The sequence below is a fragment of the Pagrus major genome, chromosome 16 (genome assembly GCF_040436345.1).
Source record: "Pagrus major chromosome 16, Pma_NU_1.0".
NCBI classification, from domain to species: Eukaryota; Metazoa; Chordata; class Actinopteri; order Spariformes; family Sparidae; genus Pagrus; species Pagrus major.
Window position 1 is genome coordinate 26,214,098 of NC_133230.1, and position 22,830 is coordinate 26,236,927.

Below are 22,830 nucleotides of genomic sequence, written 5' to 3' on the forward strand. Positions count from 1 at the left end.
ACTATATCTCTCCTATCGCACGTTGCGAAGTGTAAATACTGGAAACATCCATTCACCGGCTGCATGGACCAACATTCCTGCGCTGGGTGGATCCATGCGCGTCAGCACAGATGAACTGAACCGAGGAGTGGGAGACTCCTCCTCCGCCCTTCATAAAGTACCAATCAAGCTAAACAATGAGGGTGCTGCTCCTAGCAACAGTGTGCCAACGGGGAGGGAGGGCTGCATGAAACACATGGAAAAAAGTTGGAGGAGAAAGAGAGTTTGAGGTCGTAGTCAGACCACAGAGCTCGAGCAGAATCAACAAATCCTTCGGCTGGGTTTACATTGTTCATTAGTGTATTTCCTAACACTCTTTTACATATTGTGTAACTGTTAAAGGGCAGAACTACTGTGTATGGATCTCTCTAAATTATGAAAGAGAACTCATTTTCAAAAACAAATCTTTAATGAAAAATAATATAAACAATCGCGCAGCCACGCTGCATCTCAACGCTGTGGAATATGCACATCCTGATACTATTAACATCTGTGTTTACAACACTCAGTTTCAGCTCCATTGCTCTCTTCAGCTTGTAAGAAGACAGCAGTGTAAAACAGTAACACGCACAACAGTACAATCTTTTAAACCTTTTGATAAATAATGTAGAGTATTGACAGAGTCGGATATAGCATTTGAGTGAACTGAAGGGAGAAGAACAGTTTGAAGTAAACATATGGAGGTCTGGCTCTGAGCAGAAGGAAAATCTTACACAGAAAACCACATGTGTTTGTAAAAACCATACTCTCCAAACCATGGTGACTCATGTAATTGGTATCAAGGCTAGATCTGACACTGCGCCTCGCAGACTTTTCCCCTCTTTTCTTTCCTGTGCAAGGGTTATAGAACTTCATCTGTAAAAAGTAACTCTGTAAAAACTCGGACCCGAACACAAAACAGTGATCACATTCCACATTAATGACACATGAGTCTTGTGGCACAGAAACAGTGAGGAACTACTTTAGTTGTAGTTCAGAGCCTGAGCAGAGAAATGTCTGCTGCCAAGTCTTTCAGTGGAAGTGCTTGCAAAGTGAGGACAAGCACATTTCCTTCCCCATGTCCTTGTTTTTCCATAAAGTCTTTCAGTATCTCAAGATATGGCCACGCTGTATGAAGGAGCAGGTGTCTCAGGGGTGCCTTTGCCTGTCAGCTTTATTGAGTTTGACTCCATCAAGGTGCTTCCACTGGACAGCGTGTTGGTCATGACGTGACGAGAGTTATGGAGCGAGGTGAAGCATTCGCGGCAGCGTTTGCCAACCAGGTAGAGGATTTCAAAAATAGAGAGCAGAATGCAGACCAGGCTGGTGACAACCATGAAGAGGGTGAAGATTCTTTTCTCAGTGGGCCGAGCGATGAAGCAGTCCACCTTGTTGGGACAGGGCTTTTGCTCGCACTTGATGAGCGAGGGGAAGTCGTAACCCTCGTAGATGTGGTAGAGGAGGTAGACAAAGGTGATGTCCACCCCTATTTTGAAGACAAGGGTGAGGACGTATGTCCACCACAGGCCTCCACGTTTCTTGCCGGTGTTCTGGTAGAGACGGCGGCAGTTTTCGCCATACTTGGCCGTGTTTTTACGTTCCCTGTCCTCCCTGTAGGCAACGTGCATCACCACCAGGAGAGAGGGGCAGGTGACAAAGATGAGCTGCAGGGCCCACAGCCGGACGTGGGAGACGGGGAAGAAGTGGTCATAGCAGACGTTGTGGCACCCGGGCTGAGCCGTGTTGCATTTGAAGTCTTTCTGTTCGTCGCCCCAGACCTTCTCTGCCGCCACCACAAACACCATGACCCTGAAGACGAAAACGATAGAGAGCCACACTCGGCCGAAGGCTGTGGAGTACTTGTTCACCCCACTGAGGAGGCCCTGGAGGAATGCCCAGTTCATGATGAGGTTTGCTCACAGTCTATCTTCTCTTCCTGCTGAAGGAAGACAGGCGAGCCTCTTTTCAGCTGGAACGGCACAGACAAAATTCAGGTATCTACCAGCCTAAGAAAAAAAACAATAATGTCACGAATGTAGGAGGCAGCTGGGACAACAAGTCAACAAACGGCGGTGGGACCGTCATTAACATATACATACACATTTACATATCTTTAAGGCAAAATCTAAAAGGGATAAGAGCAAAATGAACATATAAAACTGCCTTCAAACGTTCACTCAACAAGAAACTTTCATGTCATATAAGTAAAAACTTTTTAATTCGTCCCTCTACTGACAAACAGTCCGACAACTCTTACTCAATTCAGCCATTCGCCCCGCAACGACTGCGTTTAACGCGTTCAAGTTTGTACATTCCGTGCGTAATTACTCGTTACACAAAATATCCACGTCTAACACCTACAAAATCGGGTGAATCCGAAAGTCCGATCCATAACCATACATATGAAATGTGTATACTTACAGTTTAAAACGCAGTTGTGACGGTTCAGTGTCGGAGCGGAGAAACGGGCTCTGGATGCGCCTCACCGATGAGTATCTCAGGACATGTCTTCACACAGGACGGGAGTGGAGGGGGTGGAGTTGTTTGCCTGCCATTTCTTCTTCTCACAACCCGACCTGCTCAGGTGTGGCAACCCCATTCCGCTGCACACAAAACGTGTTTGTCTAATTAAGTGAGGAGAGCGGGCGACGGTGGATGTTCTTTCTTTCTATTTTTTTAAAGTGTGGCGTGGTCAAACAGGCTCCCAGCACGTGATCATTTCACAATTTACATGAATATTCATAATATACAGATGACATATTTCAGCATGCATGATTTGTGCAAATTTGAAACCAAAATACATGTGTTTATAATTATTATGGCAATACAGACCGCAAGTTAGTTTTTCTTTTTTAAATAGTTCAGCTTGAAAATAAGGAAGACAATGTGCTCTAAATAGGTAATTATGCAACTATAAAAAGGGGTAAGCCAACAGTCAGCAGATTAATGTGACATTTATTTTGTAAGTAATGATAAGTTTATTTAAATAGGACCTTTCAAGAACAGACATCACAAAGTGCTTCACAAAAGAATGACAGACATCAAGCTGTGGTTTCTTTATAAAAAAAAAAATTGTTTATTGAAATATTTACATGGCAGATGTGGGTTCAAAGTACAAAAGACCATGCACACACTTGTGCTCGCCGACATACACTGCCTCCATAGACACATACAAAACAAGCACACACTCCTTTTTCATTCACACATATTCTCCACAGTCAGAGATGATGACTTTCTGCTTCGGCTTGCCGTCTTTTGCTCCCTGAGCCTGCAGGGGGGGAAAAAAACAGTTTTTCAAGATACAGCAATTATTTGCCAAATTGCAGCATGATTGTCTTTAAAAAAGTTACAAACTGTTATTACAAAATGGCCAATATAACACAACGCCCAGAGTTATTTCAGAAATATATTCTGGAGTGTACTGTAGCACACAGATTGAGGCAACACACTTTATTAAATGACAAACATTTCAAAGCCGTGGGCGTCTTCATCAGAATGATGATGAAGAGACTGTGAGCTTGTCCAGTGTCAACCCCACGTGCAGTGGTTGAAGCGTGTTACACTTCTTCCTTCAACAAAGCCCAGAGAGTTGTTTGTGCTTTTACAAACTCAAATAATAATAATAATCTAGTATAATAGTAATAATCATCTAGATTACACTTGTGGACGGTATGATCACAAATATATTTTATTTTTGGAACTTAAATATAGGTAGACAAGTAGACAATAGACAACTTATCATTCTGAAGTAAATACTGATTGCACAGTGTAATGGCTGTAGGAAAATGACACCATATATGTGGATAGATTGGTTGAGACTTCTAGGTCAAATTGGGAATAGAAACTTGCAGTTGTGTTAAAAAAATAAATAAATAAAAATAATTAATGTCTCTCTACCTCCATTGCACGGAGCACATCCATTCCCTCCACCAGGTCTCCAAACACCACATGTTTATTATCCAGCCAGTCTGTTTTGTCTGTTGTGATGAAGAACTGAGAGCCGTTAGTGTTTGCCCCAGAGTTGGCCATGGAGAGCTGTCCTGTGAGCACAAAAGACAACATTTGGGCGGTTATCTGCAGGATCTGCTCATGAACATAAACCATAAACTCATTCAAAGAGAGATCAGAGATTTTTACAAATTCCTAACCTGGAGCGGTGTGTTTGAGGACAAAGTTCTCATCATCAAACTTCCGGCCGTAGATGGACTTGCCACCGGTGCCGTTGTGATTGGTGAAGTCGCCTCCTTGGCACATAAACTGAGGGATGATGCGATGAAAGCTGCTGCCTTTGAAGCCGAAGCCCTTCTCATGTGTGCACAAGCAGCGAAAGTTTTCTAAAAGAGATGAAAAACAAAAATATCACTATTTACTATTATAGAAGGGCAGATGGTATCATTACACACTTGCTTTACACCTGAATTCATTTTAGTATCTTTATCAATTCTTTATGCAATCAAACTTAACAATGTACTGCCTACTGTGCTACAGTATATATTTATGACAAAGATGTGATAATGACAGCGCACATACACACCTGCTGTCATGGGAACGATGTCAGCCCGAAGGAGGAAGCGTAGTCTCCCTGCTGGCTTGTTTCCAATCTTGATGTCCATGTAAACCTGAGGATTGACTCTGCCCTTTTTAGCCGGGGGCTCACCCTGCAAAAAGAAATCGTAACCATGTCACTATCTGAACATAGTTAAGAGTCAAAGGTACCAAAGCACTCGAAAAAAGCCATCTCACCTCCTGTGTCGCAGTATTGGTTGTTTCTCCACCTGCTGCTTCAGCCTCACCCTCCTCTGTTGTCTTCCCTGAGAACTTCTTCAACCAGTCATCATCCGACCACACTGAAAGGAAAAGCAGAGTTAAAAATCCAAACCAAAGATTAAAATGTCTAGATAATTATCTATAAAGAGGGTTTTTATCAATCACCTGGTCGAGAAGAACCTTCTTTGATTCTCATGGGTTTGGCGGTGTTGACCCTGATAGTCCGTCCAAACAGCTCAGACTCATTCTAGAAGATAGAACAAAGAAAAACATCTAAATTAAAGCACTGGACTTTTTAAGTAATCTGACAACGCCTAGGTCTCAGAAACAAAAAAAAATAATTCAGCAATGTGTTCCACTTACCATGTTATCGATAGCTGCAGCAGCATCCTACAGAAGAATGAACAGGTTATGAGCACAGAAATATTGACCATGACAGTCCCACTATGTGTCAATTAACAAACCTCACGGACACTGAATTCACTAGTGAGAGTACCCTTAATCTTTCACTTCAAAATACAGTATTCCAGTTAGGCTGTGTACATAGGATGATGATAAATGTATTAATTTTATGTTCCTGTTTACAGAGTGTATAAATGTCTTGTCTGTCTGTAACTGTTTAACTGTTCTGTTGTTTTGACAAGGTCTCTCCTGAAAATGAGACGCCCGTATGAATTAAGAAATGTGAAAAAAGTATGAGAAAAGCCATATTAATAACTGGGAACCGCCCCTCTTGAACCTTAAACAGTCTTTCTCTTATGTTGCTACTATAGTTTGGAGTGCATTTATTCATGCTTCAAGACTGTATATATATTGCAATGTTATTTAATGAAAATTCCCATGTGGAGTTATGTCTCAATTTGGTAAATTAGGGATGCGCAATATATATAGGCCTGATAAATTATCATCCCAATATTGGGAAATGTATATTACTGGCTATGTTTCAGTTTTGGTGAAACTATAGCAAATAAATAGATCCGATAATACCAGGCAAAATGTATTTCGTTGACTTAACAAAGGAAACATATACACGCTCTGATGCAGTAGGAAAGAAGACACTGTTACAGTGCCCATGGTGTCAAAAACTGCTGCACCTGGCTAGAGCCACACAGTGTAGACTAGGGAACTAAACATGTTGTCTCTGGTGTGGAGTTTTTTTTGTTACCGTTTCAGAGGAAGACAACATCATTGCAATTTATAATACAAGTTCCACAAGCGCTCAAAGAGCAGGGTAAAAGTCGATGAGAATTAACACAATAAATCTCATTAGGGATTCGAATAAATCATCCATCTTTGCTCACTACGCCTTAGCCTTTCTTACCCTCAGGTTCGGATAAACTTAGGTTATGAATCTCTTTTTAAAAACACAAAAATCTTAAATTAACTTGTTGGTATAAGCCATAAGAAGCAGGTAATTATTGGATAAAAAATTCATATAATGCATACCTAGGGTTTATTTCAGATTATTGCAGTACACAGTGTGTGCTTCATTACTGTAAGCAGTACATACCTCTCCCAATTCAAACTCAATGAACGCAAATCCTCTGTGCTTTTCTGAAAATAGAACATAAGACACATTAATATAGCTTAATATTTATCTCACCCACAGTTTGTAATGTTACACAGTGACAGTGCAGTTACTATTACACACTTAAACTCCTGATCTTACCTGTTTCATAGTCTAATGGGATCTGGATGTCTGTGATGTCTCCAAACGGAATAAAAGCTGCATGTAAAACCTTCTCGTCCACCTCCTCTGCCAGGCCACCTGACAGAAACGAAGCGTAATGACACTTAGATGTCCCTTATAGCTAATAACTTACACTGAACATGTGTAAGTATGTGTCTATTTATACAGAGCGGATAACAATGCAGGTTTACATCATGGACGTGCGTTCAGGGTACAAGAAGAACCAATGAAGTTCTGAGGCTAAAGCTGTTTTTGTTGTTTTATTTCGTTTACTTACACAACTCATTACACAACGTGACACCATATACCGTATTCCTGGTGTAGTGGAACCTGACTGAGGTTTTAAATCGGCGAAGTTGGCATGTTTTCAGGTGGCGCTCTCATGTTTTACCAGCTAAATCGTTACATATCAGCGTTGTTTCATTATACGTGCACTCTATACACATTCATTTGTGTCACAGTTTTGTACTTATAAAGTAACAACCTTATTACGTTTGCAATATATGATGAAACAATATAACTTTAACATGTTTTATGAAAAGTAACAGTAACTTACCAACATACAGCACTCGTTTGTTAGCCGCCATATTGGATTTAGCTAACCCTTCAACTTTGACCCCAGCAGCTCGTGATTGGCGCAGAGAGATTGAAGCCCGCCTCACTATGACCACACTCCCTCAAGCGCCGTCTGTCGGAGGAGTCTCTCTGCAACTTTCATCACTCATATTTCACTTTTTATACCATCAAATGAATCATTTTACATTTAGCAGAGTGCTTTCTTCCACTTACATATTTTTTTCCGCAATTATTATCTTTACCAAAAGTGTAGAGGCAGCATTTCTGTTTTATGACCACTGAAGAAAACGAAATTTTACAGATTTTAAAGGAAGCAGGGTTGGTATTTTGACAGAATGGAAGTAAAGTGTGGCAGGTAGGCATTTCTGTATTCTCTTTAGGTCAAATTGTTTCAATTTCCACCTCAGACATTTTGCCTTGTCATAGTTTAAAAGCACTGGCGTTACTAATAACATAAATGTTGCTCTATTCAAATGTCCCAGTATCTGTGTGCAAAATACCAGAGCCTGAAATTGAAGCAGCTATATGACATTCAGCCATCATTCATTGTATCATCTACACCTGTGGTTTTCCTGCTGTGACGTGTTAAAATGTGGCCAGTTGAGCATGCTGGTTCACTGCCACACTCACATGACTTATCAGTCAGTCAATCAATCAAAATTTATTTATAAAGCACATTTAAAAAAACAACAGCAGCTGACCAAAGTGCTGTACAATAAAACTGAAATGGCTAACATAGTAAAAAACACAAAGACCAGGTAAGACAGACACAAGGACAGACAGGGGCCACTCTCATAGTAAAAGCCAAAGAATAAAAATAAGATTTGAGGCGAGATTTAAAAACAAGCAGTGTGGGGGCCAGCCTAACATCTAGAGGCAGCTCGTTCCAGAGTTTGGGGGCCACAGATGCAAAAGCACGATCTCCCCTGTGCTTCAGCTTTGACCTTGGGACGACCAAGATCAGCTGGTCGGCGGACCTGAGTGACCTTGATGGGACATAAGGTTTTAAAAGGTCAGTAAGGTAGGCTGGAGCTAGCCTGTTTAGTGCTTTGTAGGCAAACAATAAAATCTTAAAATCAATCCTAAAACGTACAGGGAGCCAGTGAAGGGAGGCCAGTATGGGTGGGCCGCTTGCATGTTCCAGTTAAAAGACGAGCTGCAGCATTTTGCACCAACTGCAAGCGAGAGAGGGAAGCCTGGCTAACACCAACATAAAGGGCATTACAATAGTCAAGCCAGGAAGAGATAAGAGCATGTATAACCCTTTCCAAGTCTTGAAAAGAAATGGCTTGACCTTAAATAAAAGCCTCAGCTGGAAAAAGCTAGATTTTACCACTGCGTTAACTGTTTGTCCAACTTAAAATCACTGTCCATTATCACACCCAGATTTTTCACAGCAGGTCTAACACATGGTTCCAGGGAACACAGGTGCATGTGAGGGGCATCACGGGCACTACTAGGTCCTAAAATCAGGACTTCAGTTTTACTTTCATTGAAGTTCAGACATTTGACTAGAACCGAGCTATCATTAATGTTATTATTAACACCTGTGTTTTTCTGTGATGACAAGTTAAAATGGCAGCTGTGAAATTAAATGACACTATTCTAGGCTATGCAATTTGTTTTAATTTTCTTCACTTTTTCAAAATATCATTTTGTGTGCAGCAAAAATAATTTTGGCACAAACTTCAAATAGGCTGAGGCATTTTATAAAGGGTTTAAATGTTGTAACTTACTTAATGGTTCATTAATTGTTAATGAGTTACCAATGCTTATGCATCAATTATAAGCCATTAAAAAAATACAACTTATGGGTTGCCAGGTTGTGAGAAATCTTCTTGCGATACCCTAAATAGTTTGACTTAGACAAAGACAAAATCACTTTAATTTCCAGTACAGTTGTTGTATATATGACGCCTATTATTAACAGGGAACACCCTCCTCACATGAGATATAATGATATCACCAAGTTGTACATCATCCTCCTTGTTAAAGGTGGCCCTCTGCTGTCTGTGTTCTGTCCTTTTTACTGTCCGTTAACTCGATGCGGCACACTGGACACTGCAGGAACTTGCCAACAAATTCATACCTCAAGTCCACTTGTTCCTTACAAGTTCTTCGTTTTCTAAGGATTTCCTCTCCTACATGCTCTCTGACTGCATTATTTTTTCTTTTTTTTTTGACCTGGTCCGACAAAGTGTCACTTAAATCAAGAATATTTCCATTTTTGTTATCAGGATCACATTTTTAGATTGGGTTTCATACTTACGATTCCAAAATAAACTCTTTTTGAGAATAACGTAAAAATGACATGAACATGAAGTTGATGCCTATAAAATAGCATTTTTATTTCAGCATTACATTGTTCTTATTTACAAAATTAGACGCATTTAATGATTTACCATTTTCAGAGCTCAATATCAGACCATGCAAAAGTGACAGTCCTTTGTTTGTTGTGATTTAATGAATATAAATATGATCATGAGGTTTCAATGCATGGGCTCAGTAACCATATTTCTAACTAATAATTTGGTACAGTGAAACCTCTCTGTCCTTCTGTCTTAAGTGCAAAAATGCCTTTTAACAGGCAGATTAAATGTTTTTCTCTCCCCTTTCTGGTTTTTATATCAATCATCTATCAAAACAGAACAACCTTAATTATAACTATCTAGCCCAGACAAAACGTATAATTGTCACACTTACACACTTGAAACTGAATAAAATAGGTTACACGTAAGCATTAAAGTAACACAAGAATGGTAACCTTGATAATTCATCCCTTTATTGAGAATTTCACACACCCATGATAACACGATAGAATGGGGGAGTCCATAATTTCAAATCAAACAAAACTTTCAAGCAAAGAAAAAGAACAAGGCTCATTTTCCTTTAAAAAAATTATTTCCTTTGCCACAGACTGAGGGGCCTTGGTATGCAGTTTAAAAGTATTACAGAGCTAGAAAATTGTGAACTGTAACATTTTTCAAAATGTTCAAGTACATTTTTTAAATTACATTTTCTTTACTTCTGCCTAATTGCTCAGAAGAGTCTTGTGTTTTGAGTCAGTGTAGTGAGTCTCTTCGCATCTCTGCTTGTTTTTCTGTGCCCTGAAACAACACAATGACTTTTAATAACTAACACAAAACTTCAACAATGCATGATCAAATCAACAAGCATGAATAACTTCACTGTTTATGTATTATCATACCAATTTAATGTAGCACATGTCTTCAGGATGTGCCAGCAGCAGCAGTTGTAGCCATGCCACCAACTTTCTGAGTGGCATCTTTCTTTGCCTGGTGGGCTTGAAGCACAGCCACAGCTTCTTCCACCTGCACATCAAACATCAAACGTGAATAATGACACAGTGTAGTATATGGATAACGGACATTTCAGTGTGACATAATGGCAAAAATACAATGAGGGGAAGTACCTTTGAACGCAGAGATTCGTGAGACTCCAGCATATGTAGCAGTTCAGAGTTGTCGATCTCCAGCAGCATGCCAGTGATCTTTCCTGCCAGGTTGGCATGCATGGATTGAATCAGTGGGAAAAGACGCTCACCTATTTAAAAAAAACAGAGAACAAATCAGTCTAATACACACTGAAGAGCACTACAGTTGATTCATTACAATATGGAATTCTTACCTAGCATCTGTTTCTGCTCCTGAGGGGGTGCAGCAGCCAGCATGGAGGCTGTGAGAGGCTCCTGGCCCTGAACATGCACAGCTGGCTGAGCCTGGAAGGGACAAATATAGAACATAGGAGAGAAGATTAAAAATTATAGGTTTGGGGGCTTGATGTGACTGGAACAATGTGATTGGTCTTCTGCCCATACCTGCTGTAAGGCAATAGGTTGCACCACCTGGGGGTTCGGATTACGGACACCGGTGGCATATTTGTAAGGAGGCATGGCACGGGGCCCGGGGACTCCCATTGAGGGGCGAGGAGCCATGGCCTGGCCAGAAGCTAGCAGAGAGGAGGAGAAATGCAGCAGAATTCACACAGTGTCTTGACAACCGCTAATGTACATGTAGTATCAATCAATGACATAACACATAACAGAATCAGTGAGTTGATAGTGATCATTTTGTACAGTTGTAAAGGTCAACACACCTCGTGGGCCCTGTCCGCCGCTATTAGGAGTCATGTGTCTCAAATTGGCACGGGGTCCTGGCTGACGCAGCGAGTTGGGGATCCCTTGGAAACCACCTGAGAGTGACAGATGCCAAGACAAAAACAATGAGATTAGATAAAAAACTTGCATTAAAAATGTTGTAGTTTTTTATTGGTCTATTACAGTACATATTAAAAAGGTAACTGAAAGTATATCAAAGATAGATGCACATCATATGCTCACTTTGACCTCTGCCACCTTGTTGCTGCCATCGGGGGTTGGGTCGCATTTGGGCCAGCTGATTGGGTGCATAGTATGTGGTCCTATTCTGGGCCTGGTGGGTAGAAGTCAGTGAAATATGTCAATTTATGGCATTAAAAGCATACCCTACTTCACAGGTACTCTAATAACAAGTTCTAAAATGACTGCTGTAATAATGTAAAGTGTGCTGAGCGCCTGGACAATAGACCAAGACAGCACATATGTTTATATAGGATCATAACGCCATTTAGTACCAAGATGGAGGCAATATTATTTGACCTTATTTGACCTATTGTTTGTTTTTTTACTTTTTTGTTTTGTTTTATGCTGTGCCAAAAAGCTGAAACAAAAAAATTCATTCATGCATTTGGAGTAGTGTTTGTGTCCACCTGGTGAATATATGTCCAATATTCAATCTACTTTTAGCTCTGTTTTTGGTCTCAACTAACCTCTGAGGAAATATCAGGTTCTTAAGGTGTTAAATGCTCCACCATGTTCACCAGCTATTTGCTAACTTTGCTCATCTGTAGTTCAATGTTAGGCTGGTAGAATACAGAAAGATTTTACAGCTTTTCACTAAAATCATCAGCAGTGAGACTGAATCAATACAGAAAAGTGTAAAGCCTAAAAACAAAAATAAGCTAACATGCTAAAAAGCTTTGGAGAGCTAAGGGGAACTGTAGAGATAATTATCTGTGTGTTCACCATAAGGAGCGAACCCTTCAATATTACATCAATATATATATAGATTATATAAAATATAGCCACTTTAACAGACACTATCATATCAGATTTGACTCTCACACCTGTGGCACAGCTGGCATGAAGTAGCCACTGGTGGGCTGGAACTGGTTAATGATGGCGTTCGCCGGCATGGCTCTCATGCCAGCAATACGCTGCATGTACTGGTTGGTGAGGTGGGCTTTGCGCTCTTCTTTGCGCTGAGCGAGAGCTACGTAGAGTGGTTTGGAGCCAACGATTCGTCCGTTCATCTCAGTCACAGCCTTGGTGGCCTCTTCGGGGGAGGAGAAGCAGACAAAGCCAAAGCCCTTGGAGCGACCCTCCTCTAGCATCACCTAAAATATAGACAGATTGTGATGCAGACAATATTATCACACTGTTGCTATATTTATATTGCAGTGATGCAGTCTTGTATCTAGTAGTAATGCATCGCAGAATCTGTTTGATCATTCTCACCTTAGCACTTGTGATAGAACCAAATGGAGAGAACTCCTTACGCAGTTTCTCATCATCTATGGTGTCATCCAGGTTCTTAATGTAAAGATTTACACCCTGAAACCGAGCACAGTCATTAGACATATGTAGCAGCTTCTTTGACATGGTCCAGATTAATTTGATTAATTAAAAAGGTTGGTTTCTACAGACCTGATAACGACTGATCCTTTCTTGTTTCAGTAGCTCAAACTTCCTCTTCAGCTCAGCCTGTCGCTCCATCTTCTTCTGAGCCCGGCCCACAAACACAGTCTTGCCGTTGAGTTCGGTGCCATTCATGTCCTCTACAGCCTTTGGATGAAATCATATTATCAGAGGAATGACCTATAAAGGCTCACTAAAATTCCTCATTTCCATGAGGCTAGTGTACCTTGTTAGCGTCCTCATGCTTCTCGTAACTAACAAATCCAAAGCCTCTGGATTTGCCGGTGGGGTCTGTCATCACCTTCACACTGAGTGTTTTACCTGCAGAGGTTAAAGGTCAGGTAAGTTTGTTGTTTGTTGACTTTAGAGTTCAGAGTAACACCCATGGATCTAGTAATTTTACCATATTTGTCAAAAAGCTCCTTCAGGCGTTCATCATCCATATCATCCCCAAAGTTCTTGATGTACACATTGGTGAACTCCTTGGCTTTGGCACCAAGTTCAGCCTCCCGTTCCTTGCGAGATTTGAAACGACCAACAAACCTGAAGATAGAGGAAGAGCAGCGATACACACTCTTTTAAAACAGTCCCGACTGAGATGAGAAAACAAACCAGGATCCGTCTCTTTTGACCTGCTTTGTCCGATCTAAAACACTCTTGATCCGGGTTTCCGGGTACAGAAAGTTCCGCAATGACAGAGGAAGACCTGACCACGCAAGCAACGGTAAATAAGACAACATCCACAAATCAAATTCACAGCTACATTTCATCATGTGACTCATTCCTAGGGTAAACAATGAAAAAACAACCAACTGCGGTTAATATCACCAGAGGCAGGCAGATATGTCAGCATGCTAGACAACACAGTGACAACCATTGTAATTCTTGGTCCAAATACTTGATGAGGAGGTGGATGGAGAGGGATGGAGGAACAGAGTCTCACAGTACAGTACAGGAAAGCTGAGGAGGACCAAATGATCTTATATACCTTGCTATGACGACCTCTCTCTCCTTCCGCCATCCAGTATTGCATTCCTGCATTCGATCCATCACTAAAACACACAAGCGTTGTCATACACACACATACAAACACTCCGAGACGGGTGACCAGCGAGTGGACAAATGAGGCAACAGAAAATGCGTCTGGTAGGAAGGATGAGAGTAAGTAAAGAGTTTTTTTAGTTTGTTATCTTTCAATTTAGAGTTTATCTTCATACTGGCAGTAGTGAGAGATGAGCTTATTAGTCAGATTATTCACGCACAAACTCACCAACTGAAAAAAGACATGAAAAGTCAGTTCACGCAACACAACAGACAAGTCAGGTTTATACATTACATATCACCATTAGATCACCAAGTGCTGCACCTTCTACATGAGGACCTTCAATGTCATGCTAACTTTCAAATACTATCAAAATCATTTTAAAATCCAAGCTAAATTATTTTCAAAACACTATCAACAATGAACACCCCTTTGTCCCCAGTTCCTAGATGATCAGACACTCACACCTTGCGGTCATTCAGAAGCATGCCGTTCATCTTCTCAATGGCACGATCAGCAGCATCCTGGGTCTCAAAGTGGACAAAAGCGTAGCCTTTGGAGCCATTTTCATCACACACCACCTGGAGCAGAGGAAGACGTGGGTAAATATGCATCCAAAGAGAGGCATCATGACACATGCAGGCAGTTCCTAAACTTTAGATGCACAGTATGTGCCCCCCCTAGGGGGCTCATTATCAAAACAAAAGATGTAAGAAGCGTGGGATCATGGGAGTTGTTCTGTTAATTGTTAAACAACCACCAATAATGATGAAAATCTATCTACGTGACTCAGGCAGAAATGTTCACAGATGAGGTAATGTATTAAAGTTAAAAGTCAAATTTAAGTCAACAAAATATATAAAAAAAGTGAAGTTGTTAGACATTTTAATGCAGAAATGTTACATATTATAAATTGAAACAATAAAAGCAACATTTTGAGGTTTTAGAGGGGGTTATTTGTCATTTAACTGACTTAATTCCCAGTTTTATACTTTGTTAATTTTGGTTGTTAATTAGCAAGCATCAGCTGTTAAGTGTATTTTGTTATCTGTTGACAGAGCTAGGCTAGCTGATGCCTGTTTTCATTCTTTATGCTAAGCTAAGCGGCTACTCTCTTGCAGAAAGTAAGATGAGAAGATACAACTCTCATGTCTGAGATATGAAGCTACAGCTGGAAGCAAGTAGCAAGTAGTGGAAGTGTTGGAACAATGTGACCAGTTCTTAGTTGGAATTGGGAGGAGAAATGGTTTGTTAGTTTGTGTGAGAAAGTTATATGTGCATAGGTTTATAGGTCAAATTTTTAGTCTAACTTAGGCACAATTTGTATAAAACTCTAAGCAGGAACAGTGAGAACATATAAAGCATTTAAAAAAACAATATTACTGTTTGAAAGCCTCTTAGTTACATCTATGACAATTGTACCTTGCAGGAGAGGATGTTGCCAAAGGCGGAGAAGGTGTCGTACAGGGCTTTGTTGTCAATGGACTTGTCAAGGTTCTTGATGAACACGTTGCCCACTCCAGACTTCCTGAGGGAGGGGTCTCTTTGGGACCACATGATTCTGATTGGCTTCCCTTTGACCACGTCAAAGTTCATGGTGTCCAGAGCTCTTTCAGCTGGGAGGGAGGAGGGGGCAGAGAGGTGGAGGGAAAGGTCATGCGTGGTTGTTTACGCTGAGCCAGGAGTCTGACAACATATCAGTCACTAGTATGTATGCTATATATCATGCTTCATCTATAATGGTCAATGCTCATTGTTTTCTAGACCAGTAACGGTTGTGATAATGCAGCCATCGCTTTAGACTACAAACACAGCATTGCCTGAATAACTTTCCTGGAGAAATATCATGAAGCTACAGTGGAGTGAATTAAAACAGTTTGCCCTCCCGTGCAATTTATGTTACAATGGAGAATCCCTGCTGCTACGAGCACATATACAAGGCCTGAGTAACATGGTTAAGATACTGCAGTAGACCATGTGGCCGATGAGCAGCTGGGACAGGTGTGAAGGGGCAGCCGCAGTGGCAGGCTAGGAGCACATGGCCCCCTTCTCTAACTCACCACATGCTGCTGGGCCACGTCCCACCTAGGCCAGTTGCAGTACCAGCACAGAAAACACAAATGAGCTTAAGTAGTAACATGTTTCATTCTTCATTTCCTCATATCATGCCATCTTTGAGCCCGGTTTGATCGCTAGGGTTCAATTTCTACCATTTCTCTCTCAGACTATGGCTTTAACTCTCATATAGGCTCCCATGTCCATGTGGGCACACATGCCAAACATCCTTTTGTTCAGTCACTCCACAGTAACAGACACACACACACACACACACACACAGGCCAGGCTTTCCAGCTAAAAGTGTCTGGTAAACAAAACGGAGCTGCCTTGCGTCTGCTGGCATCAGCAGTTTGGCTTGCAATTGTACTTCACACAGGCCGTGTGCTCAGAAAAGGTGTGTGATCGCTGTCAAACATGTGGACTTCTGGAAGGTTCCGTGTAGAAAACTTAGTTATTAAAAAAAAAAGGCCAAAAGAGATCTACTGTATGTGCATGGTCATTATTCATGTAGTACATGCTATCATTCAGAATGAAAGTGAAGTTGTGTAAAATGCTAACAGCGTTGGATTAGTTGTCATTGTTAACCATTCCTGCCATGTTAAGAACTTAAATTTATTGTGGGCAGGCAGATTTTGAGCTGCTCAGAAAGACCTTCTATATTTAGAGAGGGGTCCTGAGAGGTATGTGCTGGCATGGAGTGTGAGTAGAGCATTCTCTACCATTGATGGGGAAGAGACACATTCAACTAGAATGCTCAGATGAGCGACACCAGTGAGTGTTAACATACAGCTGTGACATGACAAACAACATTTACTGCTGATGTAAAAACTAGTTATAACTCTGTTCAGGAACGTTTTTCGTAGCATTACACAGGCAGCACAAAACTATTGCCCCACCGACACGTGCTAGTTAGGACTCCATGTAAATACCCAACAGCTACCATCCCCCATATCTACACCTCCAATAACAAATGGTGTCTTCTCACTTGTGGCTCTTATTACATTTACTCAAGTGAGTGATACTATCTTCCTGGAAGCGAGCCAGTAGTAGCCTCTAATTACTGCGGGTTTTGGTTGCCGTCTCAGATAAATGTGTGACAGGTGTTTAACGTTGATACAAGTAGCAACAGAGTCCACACAATGTAAATAGCATCACCGGGCCTTTAAAGACAACCACTACACGTGCTACTATTGCTCAATGCTTTGGTACCATTGACTAGGAAACAGAAAAGCATTATGATAAAAGACACTTAACACTTCTGCTATACCTGAGGATGCGTGGACTTTCAAAATAAAACTGTGATTAAATCCAAATAAAAGCAGGATCAAGTCTGATATGTTTGAATGTACCAGACAATACACATAAACATGTCAAGCAGGTGTTCAGCTTATCGTCACTGTTCAGCTGTTCTTGTCACTTTTCATGCTTTCAGTGAATATACTGTTGCAGCAGAGGGCAGTGGGAATTGACTTCACTCAGTGGCCCTTTAAATAGGAGCAGAAATGGGTCGTTTTGGGCTCAATGACTGAGATCTGCAAAAGGAGCTTACAATATATTCCCAGTTGCAGTGCTATTATTGATGGGACATAAACTGACTCTCTGTTGACTTTTAAGCATTAGTCAAACTCATAATGTGAGAGAGGGCTTTAACCATGGTGGTGACATACATTAGCAGGAATATAGTAGAACTGGGACATGCTTATGTGGGTCAAATTAGTGCTCCAAACAGTCTGAAGAACTGTCTTGCAAAAACATATCACTTCATCCACCAGAATTTAAAGTTCAATAATGTTTATGCATTGCCAGTATGTCCCTTATTGTGATTATGTGGATAGTTCCAGGTCTGACATTGAGAGCATATGGTGACATTGTCAGTGTCTGAAGGATGCATGCTTTCAGCCTCTTAAAGCCACATGCAGGTAACATGCTTAAAAAGCACTTTGCAGGTTTCATTTCTTACCATCAGCTGGCTGGGAGAAGTTGACATAAGCGTATCCCAGGGATCGCCGGGTGATCATGTCTCTGCATACCCGAATGGAGAGCACCGGTCCGGCTGGGCTGAATTTCTCATACAGCATAGCCTCCGTGATATCGGGGTGCAGGTCGCCGACGTAGAGAGAAGCCATCGGATAACTCCCCGTCGCTGTGTTCATATCTCGGAGTTCACAAAATAAGTGAATGCGGAGCCTCCCTCAAACACGCCAGGAAGAATAATGCCGGTATGAAGTGTGTCCTGGGTCCAAACTGCGCCTCAGTTCTCGCCTAATAAAGACACCGACAGCTGGCTCTGAGGTCCAGCTTTGTTGAAAAAATGTCAAACCTGAAAAATCACGACATAAGTCGATGTCTTCTGAAGTCTTCCGTCAAAGATGCCAACTTCGGGTTAAGCCCGAGGCCTCTTGTTTCTATTTTTTATTATTAATTTTTTGCTATTTTTTTTTAATGTTTGTATTTTTTTTTTTAAATAGTGAGGTTCTTATTTTTATGGAGATTTTGTTGCTTTTATATTTTTTTATATTATTTTTAAGTTTTTCAAGAACAGTGAGTTAGACACTCACGGTTGTTTTGTGGCTGGGGAAAGAGGCTGCGTGAGGAAAAGCATGGGCACTTTATAGAGAGTGACGGTGCGGAGGAAATAGTGGCCAGGGTCAAACTTGGGAGAGAAAAAACACTGAGCGTGCAGCGTAAAAGGGAGAGCGCACACAGAGCTGCTCCAACTACAGCGCCCAGCTCCCCACAGCGACATCTGGGTGGGAATACAAAAGGATCGCACACAAAACACACCGTGGACAGGGCTTTTTAAGCTTAGGAAGGTGATTACTGATGATTATTGCAGCATGAAACAAATGATTTTTTTTTTAAAGGGGGACTGGTGTCTTCAATAGGTAGGGAAATGCAAAGGGAAAATAATCCAGTGTGTGATTATTTATGTATACATTTAAATGAAAGTACATTGATAAAAAAAAAGGTAAACAGAGGCAAGTTACAGGAATAAATGTCATATTTTATAAATGTAATGGTTACATTTATTTTTAAAGCAACATAATGTCAGTTTTTACAGCTTCTAAATCACTTTGATGTTAGTGTCTTGTCATAGGGTGAATGGTGTCTCCATCACTTGTTTCTGCACTATGCAACTTCAGTTAGAGGGTAGGATCACAGCGTTACATGCACATTTACCTCAAGATACCAAGTTATCAACACATAACATTGTTATGATGTATTGAGTTTTGTTTGTAATCAGCACCTACATTTCATCTGACAGATTGTTACAGACCTGGGATTTGTGTTTACGACAGTGGTGTTGCACTCAAACTGTGGGGGGTGCTAAATTGCACAAAATGCCAATTTCTACATAATGTTGCTTAATGGCAAATTTATTTATGGAGCCAGTCATTTCTTTTTGGGTTTGATTTTGGCAGTTTCAGTCTGGTTGAAGTGAAAACCTGCTTTGCTTCTTAAAACATTTGTATATGCATTTAATTAAAGACAAAAACAGATTATTGCTCAATATATTTATTCAATGCAATTATAAAATATTCTTAAATTGTAATTATTCTGCTTTGTCCATCCTCCTGAGGATAAAAGATTAAGAAATAAATTAGTCATTCACATGCATGAAACATACTGAAGTCGCAGATTAAGATTACCTTAACAAATCCAGGAAAGTTGACCGCAGCCCCGTCTGCCTGGGTTCTCTTTTAATTCCATCCATCCCAAATCTTCTGACCACACCTTCGTCCTCCTCTTGCTTCACCTCTTCTTCCTCATAGCTCAACGTTTGCAAGCCACCTTTTCCTTTTGAGAACTGAAGTTTTGAGCGAATTATAGGACGTGCATTATTTGGTTCTTCTCTGAGCATCACAGCTGCATCTGCCTGCCTTTGAGCCAGCTCGTCTCTCATTTTGCTAAAATGAACCTTTTCAGGTGTCGTATCTGGCAGAGGGACGTCAGCTTCTTCTGGAGCCTCTGTGTCAAACAATTGAACTCTTCCTAACCACATTTTTATTTGAGAGTCCTCTGCAGTTGATGCCTCTTCCAGTTGTGGAGGAATTATCAAGTCAACCAGTGTAAGAAGATTTAAATTATGATCCCTGATCTCATTTTGAGACTCTTGGTCTGCGGTCGAGACTTGCAGCTCAGGAAGGTAATTTGCCTGTAACTCAACTGTCAATTTGTCTTCAGACTCAGAACCAATATTCTCTCCGTTTTCAGTATCTTCCACCTGTCCAGGCAGCCAAAGGGTCAGTCTGCCAGCTGGGTCCTGGCTCACAACCACAACACCCTGAGGTGGAGAGGAGAGCTTGCTTCTTGATATAGAAGTACCAGAAACAATCACATCCTCAGTCGCTGCTCCATCAGAGGTCTCAAACTGTATGGGGTCACTAACAAGAGCGCTGGGGGTTTCTTGCGGTTCAGAGAATGAAGGCTCAGGACTCGTCTCTACATCTTTGTCCACGATGACTAACGGGCCAGTGCTAACAACAGCCTTGACATCTGAAATGACACGCTAAGTGAGTCACTGAGTTAGAGACCAGAAATAGCACAAATCCATTTGCTGCTGCACTTTGACGTTAACCACAAAGCACTGACCTTCAGGAAGGCGATTGACTGACAGGCCTTTACACTTTGAGCTGCAGCACTTGCACACCTCTGCCGTTCCACTCAGGTCCTCCCACCTGGAACAGAAAAATCTCATCAAGTAATGAAAAAGGTCACTAAATACAGTTTTATGTGTATACAAGTACCTTGACTGGATCATATTATAGTTGCAGGATTTAGAACCAAAGGTGACACCCTTGTCTGAGAGGAGGACACTGCAATGGATGTACATCTTCGGAGGAAGAGAGTTCACAAGGTCATACAGCTGACCAGGAGATGCATGATAGTAAAACCAATTTTTTTTTTTAATTTTTTTTTTAAAAAAACAAAAACAAAAAAACAAAAAACACACACCTCAGAAATGAGATAAGACGTGTTCAGAACCAAATTAACCACATCTGCTCTGTTAGAAGCCACGAATCGTACGACAGCATGAGGAGAACCCAACGGGGCCGTGCACCTGCAGAGAGACGCATCATCACAGCTGATCGTATCATCATAGTGCAAGCATTACTATCAGCTCCTGACTGGCTGCTTACCCTTTATTCAATATGACTGCGTGCCTGGGTGCAGTCTCAGGTTCGGGAGATGCAGAGACAAAACAGGACTGGATGAAGAGCTGCTGCTTGGGTCTGGTTTGGGCAGAAACCTGGAGGTTGACAGCCTGGCCTCTTTTATAGATATTAGACTCTGCAGTGCTGCTCCAGGAGGCTACAGGAAAAACAAAACTTTGTGTCTGTCAAACAGCCTAGCTTAATGGCATCTTTCTGACTTATGAGATTACTCACAATTCATGGCTTTGATGTTAAAGGGCTTGCCATTTTCAGAAAATGCAGCTGAGACAAAGAAGTTTGGATCAGCATATGACCTGAAAGGACAAGCAGTCCCCTTTAGTATGGTTACTTGTGACCACTTAGAAAAGTTTTAGTAACTCTATAGATGCACCTCTTTGGGGTGCAGGAGATGTGCACTGTGGAAGGAGTTTGCCACCAGGTGGGAGGAGGTTTTTTGAGATTCAAGTAGAGTGTGTTTGTGAACATCGCCAGGCCATTCTGCATCTGTAAGAAAAAGTCTAATCTCAGAAAGTCCTCATGAAGCCTTGGGGAGGAAGTAACAAAGAGTTTGGTCAACTCACCACACGTGTAGTTCCACACTCATCCAAACTGTACGTGAAGACAAATTGGTGTGGTAGCGCTCTGTTGCTGTAGCAGCCATCACCCAACTGTATCTCCTCTTCAGTCAGCATGATACCGTATGATCTTTTATCCACCCGCAGAATCAGCTCAGATTCATCGCAAAACACCTCTATTTTGGGAACATGCATGATGGGAGGGAAATCAGCAAGCATGTGAAAGTCAGGGGTCCGAGTTTGCCACGAGCTGAAGATAGTGTCATACGGAGTGAAATCAAAGTTGCGTTTAAATGGAAAAGGCGGTAAAAATCCTGGAAACTCTTGGGGAAAGGTGTCATCCTGCCTGATCATTCGCGACTGAACTGTGATAAAATGTCCAAGAAAAAAGCAGAGGAATATCTCTGTTGTCCCCATTGTAGACCTCGAAGTGGACAAACCACTCTGCTGCTCTCCTACCACAGGTGTGTCATTAAGAAGGAGCAGTGGCTGGAGGGACAGGTGAAGGAAATCAAGCTAACGAGGCTCACAGGCAATTATGCAGCCAGTAATGCTCAGTTGTGCTTTCTCTGGGTTTTATTGTGAAACAAAATGTATTTAGCAACTATAACTTTTTTTTAAATGAAGGAAATTGTGTATTTTTTTCAAAGTCATTTCAGATTTTAGGGGTCTTTGTTAAACCCTGACACCTGAGGCAAATTGTATCTAGAATAAATAGTCCAGTCTTCCCCATCTAGAATAATAGAATCATTATTCACTTGATGATATCTATCTATATAAGTCATGGATGATTTAAAAAAAATCTGAATATTATATCCTCATCCATAAACACCCAAATCTGCAACCTTTATGATTTTATACTGATATTATAATCTTTAAAAGTAGAATTGTGTGTATAATACAGTTTTAATAACTTCCTTTATGTAGGAATCAGGTCACATTTACATATTGAAAGGACTGAAGAATTAGGACGCTAACTCTATGGGCATGTAGCAAAAGAACTACTTGTATATTGGTTTATACATTTGAAAAGCAAATAACATGATCAGTAAAGCTAAAGATAAAAAAATAAAAATGTTACTAAACAACAATCTGTCAGATATAATGTAGGTGTAAACTACAAACAAAATTCATTACATCATAACAATGTGTTGAAAACTTCTATCTTGAAGTAAACATGTATGTAACGCTGT

The 22,830-nt window shown here is 41.0% G+C and overlaps 4 protein-coding genes across 4 annotated transcripts; all 4 read right to left on the reverse strand.

Annotated features, from left to right (window-relative positions):
- Window positions 1-1,130: 1,130 nt before the first annotated feature.
- Window positions 1,131-1,922, reverse strand: gjb10 (gap junction protein beta 10). Its single transcript, XM_073484019.1, has one exon. The coding sequence runs from the start codon at window positions 1,920-1,922 to the stop codon at window positions 1,131-1,133; it is 792 nt and encodes a 263-aa protein (XP_073340120.1).
- Window positions 1,923-3,065: 1,143 nt separating this feature from the next.
- On the reverse strand, window positions 3,066-7,086 carry ppie (peptidylprolyl isomerase E (cyclophilin E)). The gene is made up of 10 exons (XM_073484383.1): window positions 7,032-7,086; window positions 6,455-6,553; window positions 6,296-6,339; window positions 5,149-5,175; window positions 4,951-5,032; window positions 4,762-4,865; window positions 4,553-4,676; window positions 4,167-4,352; window positions 3,916-4,058; window positions 3,066-3,286 (listed from the first exon to the last, which is right to left on the reverse strand). The coding sequence occupies exons 1-10, from the start codon at window positions 7,060-7,062 to the stop codon at window positions 3,218-3,220; spliced, it is 909 nt and encodes a 302-aa protein (XP_073340484.1). The 5' UTR covers window positions 7,063-7,086; the 3' UTR covers window positions 3,066-3,217.
- Window positions 7,087-9,811: 2,725 nt separating this feature from the next.
- On the reverse strand, window positions 9,812-18,489 carry pabpc4 (poly(A) binding protein, cytoplasmic 4 (inducible form)). The gene is made up of 15 exons (XM_073483888.1): window positions 17,867-18,489; window positions 15,271-15,464; window positions 14,314-14,429; window positions 13,210-13,349; window positions 13,033-13,127; window positions 12,816-12,953; window positions 12,627-12,722; window positions 12,236-12,505; window positions 11,412-11,502; window positions 11,168-11,263; window positions 10,890-11,020; window positions 10,700-10,790; window positions 10,485-10,615; window positions 10,260-10,383; window positions 9,812-10,158 (listed from the first exon to the last, which is right to left on the reverse strand). The coding sequence occupies exons 1-14, from the start codon at window positions 18,057-18,059 to the stop codon at window positions 10,282-10,284; spliced, it is 1,884 nt and encodes a 627-aa protein (XP_073339989.1). The 5' UTR covers window positions 18,060-18,489; the 3' UTR covers window positions 9,812-10,158; window positions 10,260-10,281.
- A 917-nt stretch (window positions 18,490-19,406) lies between these two features.
- On the reverse strand, window positions 19,407-22,093 carry zpcx (zona pellucida protein C). The gene is made up of 9 exons (XM_073484054.1): window positions 21,644-22,093; window positions 21,454-21,566; window positions 21,297-21,376; window positions 21,048-21,219; window positions 20,863-20,968; window positions 20,655-20,740; window positions 20,500-20,585; window positions 19,557-20,403; window positions 19,407-19,481 (listed from the first exon to the last, which is right to left on the reverse strand). Exons 1-9 carry the CDS (start codon window positions 22,052-22,054, stop codon window positions 19,460-19,462), a joined length of 1,923 nt encoding a protein of 640 aa, XP_073340155.1. The 5' UTR covers window positions 22,055-22,093; the 3' UTR covers window positions 19,407-19,459.
- Between the last annotated feature and the right edge of the window lie 737 nt (window positions 22,094-22,830).